Genomic DNA, 5,751 nt, shown 5'->3' with positions numbered 1-5,751 from the left:
TCTCTCTCTCTCTCTCTCTCTCTCTCTCTCTCTCTCTCTCTCTCTCTCTCTCTCCAAAAGTTTGGACACACCTCAGAGAATTTTCTTTATTTTCATGACTATGAAAATTGTAGATTCACACTGAAGGCGTCAAAACTATGAATTAACACATGTGGGATTATATACTTAACAAAAAATTGTGAAACAACTGAAAATATATTTTATATTCTTCAAAGTAGACACCTTTTGCTTTGATTACTGCTTCACACACTCTTGAACACACACTTTGCTCACACTTAAACCTGACAGGGCACACCTTTGAAGTGAAAACCATTTCAGGTGACTATTTATTTTTATTTTTATTTACCGTCATTTTACCAGGCAAGTCCCATTGAGATCGCGGATCTCTTTYTCAAGGGAGGCCTGGGCCTGCATGAAGGCAACCCATTGTACACGTTTTCTACCTCTTGAAGCTCATCAAGAGAATGCCAGGAGTGTGTGAAACAGTAATTTAGAAGTCAGTTTTTATTCAAACAGTATGCTAATGATTGAGGAGAGTAAAGATATAACTTAGCACCGGCGGAATTTTATCAAAAAAAGAACAAAATTTGTTCTTCATTCACTTTACTTTTAGCTGCTTTAAAACGCTGTCATTTCGAGCACATCCGCTAGGGGGCGATAATACTCTCCCTAAACATTTTTTAATTCCTGTTTTTTATGATAAAAAAAAGAGGATTAATTAAGAGAGAAGCTATTTACCACTTGAAAGAAAAGCTCCTATCTCGTTTACATTAAATCCACCATTACATGCTGATTAACAGCTCCAGGGATTTAAACTTTGACCCCTGAACTGAGCAAGTGTTGATGCTCTGAAGAGCTGGAGCTTCAAGAAAAACAAAAACAAAACGCTGATCTGTTATCTAGAATAAATCAAGCTCCTACCATGTCAATCAACAGCCTCCATGATGACATATTTATTCTTTAATCTGGTCCTTCCAGTTTCTTCATGGAGCTGCAGACCACATCAGGTGGCACATGTCTTCATTGCGAGTACAAAGGAAAAACTCCATTGAAAGGTTGCAACATAAAACACGTAGTCTTGTTTGAATCATTCGTTCTGACACATACCAACATTTATAAACACATACTGTACATTAGTAAGCAAAGTTTATTTATGTTTTTTTTTCAAATAGAAATTACAAAGTATCTACTCCAGTACCACTAAACTGTCTGAAAGAGGAGAAATTTAATCTAACAAGCTTAAAGGAACAGTGCAGACATTTTGAAGTGGGGTTCTGTGAAAAGCTTGTGAACAAACAATATCTTACCTGTTATAATTATCGCTTAGACTGGYAGCACACGCACACATATGTTTGTTCTTTTATCCTCATGGGGACATTGCATTGACTTCCATCTATTTACCAGTGATTTGTATAGCCTAGCCCTGACCCCCAACTCTAAATAACCTCACAGGTACCTGACCCTAAGCCTAACCTAAACTCAATTCACACCTTGGTCCTAAACTGAAMCCCTGACCTACAAACAGTATCTCTGCCAATGGGGACTGGGCTTTTGTCCCCATTAGGAACAGTAGGTCTCCACCAGGCTGTGTGTACCAAGAAAATGGTCAAAAATCATTCCCACCAGGTAGCAAAACACACACACACACACACACACACACACACACACACACACACAAAATGAGGCCAAGATCTAGATTGTTGCTCCAAAAAGCACATTGAATCTAGGCATTTTATATGTGAACTTCTACATTGTTTCCAGTTCCTCTTTCTAGTTTTTATTTATTTATTTATTTATTTTTACATGAGATTCTCTCTTTTTGTAGTGCAAAAATCAGCAGTGGTGAGCTGCAGCATTCAGCCAGATTTCAGCAGAATCATTGTTAGTTTTGCTGAATGTGTAGTGGAAAACAAACAGGGATTGTAAATGATTTGAATTTAGTGTTGTTGCATGATCTGCTATGAAATGTTTGACACTGAAGCTGCTTTAAGGTGGCAGCTTAGCCACACTCAGATGAGGTTGTTTAAAGAGCTATCTAGAACAGGTAAGATATTAACTGTTCATAAGATTTCCACAAAACTCAAAATCTAAAGCATCGTTTTGAAAATAAACTGAAGATTTTCACTGTGTATCAACCTTAAAGTCATCACCAAGATTATAAAACATAATTTAAAATCAATCAACAGATCCATGCTAGCTGTTAGTTTGGAGATGTAACTGAGCTCTCTTTTTTAACCAAGTAAAAAGAGTCACACTAATTGAATCATGAAGCACAGATTAACACCTCCAGTTTAGATTTGACAGGATTTTGATAACTGAGACCTGACACCTTGTAAAACAGGAACTTCTTAAATAGTTTGTGTAAAAAAGAAGTGGTTTCTGCAAATACCTGACTGCTTCTGATAAGTACTGTGAACAAAGCTGCTTTGTGCTGATGATGCATGTTTTTGTGAGCTAATCACCATTTGTATAAAACAGCCCCCGTCCTTCATGCCAGAGTTTTAAATGTAAAGAATGTAGATATTTTAGTCAAACCTTAAAAATATTTGGTGCAACATGTGTTGTGAAGTATTCTCAGCTACAAACACAACTTTTTTTCCTCCTATGTAAAACTGACAGAAATATATCAATTTTTGTGTTTTGTAATGTCGTGGCGTGGGGGTCATCTTGGACTAGCCTGATTAATTAGTTACTAATTTTTGAGAATTTTATTGAATTTTTCCAGTGGTTCACAAAATATTTTGCCAACAGACAAAGTTGACTCTAAATAGTTATTACCAAATCTGTAAACAAAGTGTTTATTTGTGACCAATCATATCAAAATCAGAATTAAGTCACATTTTGTCCAAATAACCTAATTACATTTCCTAATCTTTCTGACATCATAAGTAAATCCATATACAGTATATGACTTAATTTGTGTTGTTGGTTATGATAATGCATTTGGTCTGAATCCCATTTTTATGTAATTTTAATGAGGAATTTTTGATGTCGTTATGAAGAGGAAACCTCAAATTATATTTGAATATTAAAATTTCCCAGCTGGAAAGAAACAAAAATATTTCTAGCTCACATGGAAAATCTCAAAATTTTAAGGCGTTTTTCCTCAAAATCAGTTTTTTTTTTGTTGCCACTGCTCAAAAAGTGCGTCAAAAATTAGTTTTATGATTATTTCAGACACTTCATTCGAATGATACATTGATAAGGTATCATCATTCATTATGTTTTGACAAAAGGCTAATTTTTCAAACGTTTTAATCAAAACACTGTTTGCCTATTTCTCCATACACCACTTTTAGATTTAATCTTGTTTTGATGTGATGGGTCACATTCAGCACTCACGTTGGCCATCAGTCTCAGCTACTTTAGACAGTGTCTGTAAAATTTACTGAATCATAATTATTTTTGTTTTATTATTTTGAGTCAGTTTGACCCTAAAACCCTGTCAGATGTAGATGAACATCCAATGATTATTTGAGTTTTGTTAAAACTTGCCCTGTGCTTCATGAGATTTTTTTGCACCTAAACTCACAAACTCATGTTTCCTTTTGTTGCCTCTTTTGTCACTTGTTTTGTTTCATAATGAGCTACAGAGGAACAAAGTGTGTTTGTAAAATGATACGTTTCTGGTATTTAAAATCTACCTTTAAGGTTTTAGAGAAACAATCAACTAAAAACATTTAGTGGCAGTGTAGTATGTTTCACCTGTATAGCTTTCAGTTTTTCCTGTTTCAGAACCAGGAAGTGATGTCACAGCAGCGGGCCCCGCCCCCCACTCCTCCCCGCTTCACCTGAAGAGTGGGCGGAGTCTTACCGGGAAAGAGAAGTGGGGGRAAACAAGGAAGAGCTCACAAGCTGTCAAGTCAGTGTGTGTGTGTTCACTGTTTTGTGCCAGGAGGCGAAGGGGTGAAAAAACAGGACTTTACCCTGTTGGGTCTCCTAACATGGAAATGGACGTCCCGGATTCTCCTCACGGGAACATGGGGCTGTTAAGAACCTTTGACTCGTCTGAGTTCAACAGCTGGGAGAAGATTGGCTCAGGTGGATTTGGACAGGTATACAAAGTACGTCATGTTCAGTGGAAAACATGGCTGGCCATCAAGTGTCCTCCCTGCCTTCATATGGATGACAAGTAAGTCCCGGCTGGTTTGTTTTTGTTGTCTGCTTCACCTGCTCCTCTCTGCCACATTTAGGTGTGTCGTTATGTAGCTGTTTTCTCCTTCACAGCGCTGCCTGCACAGATCTGTGGTTCCTAGCTTCTCATCGCCTCCACTAAAGTCAACACAATCATGTACCCATCTGTGTGTTCGTTTGTCTGAAACTTTGGCGAAATATGACACGAACCACTGTTTGAATTTTAATGAAACTCCCAGAAATTAATCTTTGGATAGTCATCTACAGCTGACTGAGTTTTGGCCTCAGCTCAATTCAAGATGGCCGACACAGCCAGCTGATTTAGAAAACAGAAAGCTTCTAAATCAGACAGTTTTAAGGCCCTGTCACACTGTTATAAACAACTTCTGAACATTTTGGAGACGTTTTCATTGAAGATGGAATTAAACAAATCAACTGGAAGCCTCTTTTGCCAACAAAATGATCAAATATATAACTTTATTTGTTAGTTAGTCAAATATTTTTTTCATAAGTTGTGTAAAACCTTACAGCGTGACAGAACCTTTAGAGATGTTGATCTAATCTGATGCGTTAGTAGCCGAGGGTCGTCCCAACAAATGCTTTGAGCTCAGTGCTGAAAACCTTGTTGGAGTCAACACTCTGTGTTAGCAAAATATCTTGTAAACAACTGTTTGGATTCCAATGAATTTCCTTGAAAGCAATCACTGAACGAACATGAATAACTTTTAGAATTGACCCAGTTCAAGATGGCCGCCACAGGTGATAACTTTAGTTTACCTGAAAGTGGTTACGCTGTTGTGAATTTCATAGACCATCAATTAAAATTTGGTGTGGTGGTAGCTGACGGTGGTTCCCAACACATACTCCCAGCAGTAAGAGATCACACAGTGTTTTCCATTAGTCCATGTTGTGTTTGTTTTTTCAAGGTTTGACCAAAAATGGCTGCAACTCTCATTTCTCAGCTTCACTGGAGCAGGTGATGCGCCTTCCTTCAAGGAATGCTTGGCCTTTTCTATTTTATGACTAGTTTTCTAGGCAGAAATCAGAGATTCAATTTATCAAAAAAAAAAAAAAAACTAAAGTTCTGGCGATGTGACTCACCATCAGTCTGGGTCACAGAGCGAGCCTGGAAATGAGGGGAAGCTGATTTCAACAGAGCTGAATCGTGTTGAGTGAGCCGCAGTGGTGATTCATCCCCACGGCAAACATTACTGCCACTGCGCTCCAGGTCAGACATGTCAGATTATTCAAAAACTGACCCCGACTTGAAAGGTTTACAGCTGTTTACGCCCACTGTCAGACTTTATGTGCTGTGATCTGAGGGAGGGGCTCCTTTAGAGGGGTCTTTCCCCACAGGCACTGCTGAGGGTTGCACAATCTTCCAGAGTGATCTAACATTTAGGACGATTGTTAATCCTTTTGTCACATGGGTCTTAGGTGTGTGTGTGTGTGTGTGTGTGTGTGTGTGGTGTGGTGGGTGGGGGTATGGAATCGGAGAACCAAATAAAAGAAAAAGATTCACATTTTAGCAAATTGACTTCGGATTATCGACGAGAAGTGGGTGACGAATTGCAGGTCTGCTCAAGTGATAAACGTCAACATTTAGAAAATAAATCT

The 5,751-nt window shown here is 38.1% G+C and overlaps 1 protein-coding gene across 1 annotated transcript in view; it reads left to right on the top strand.

The window, feature by feature from the left end:
* Window positions 1–3,735: 3,735 nt before the first annotated feature.
* ripk4 (receptor-interacting serine-threonine kinase 4) overlaps window positions 3,736–5,751 on the top strand; it is a 17,888-nt gene continuing 15,872 nt past the window's right edge. The window contains exon 1 of the mRNA XM_014025912.1: window positions 3,736–4,132. Within this exon, the coding sequence (XP_013881366.1) occupies window positions 3,945–4,132 (188 nt within the window). The 5' untranslated portion in view covers window positions 3,736–3,944. The remainder of the gene's footprint in view (window positions 4,133–5,751) is intronic.

Source organism: Austrofundulus limnaeus, unplaced genomic scaffold, assembly GCF_001266775.1.
Source record: "Austrofundulus limnaeus strain Quisiro unplaced genomic scaffold, Austrofundulus_limnaeus-1.0 Scaffold508, whole genome shotgun sequence".
Classification (NCBI taxonomy): Eukaryota; Metazoa; Chordata; class Actinopteri; order Cyprinodontiformes; family Rivulidae; genus Austrofundulus; species Austrofundulus limnaeus.
The sequence above is the reverse complement of the archived record's forward strand: the minus strand, read 5'-3'. Positions and strand labels throughout refer to the sequence as shown.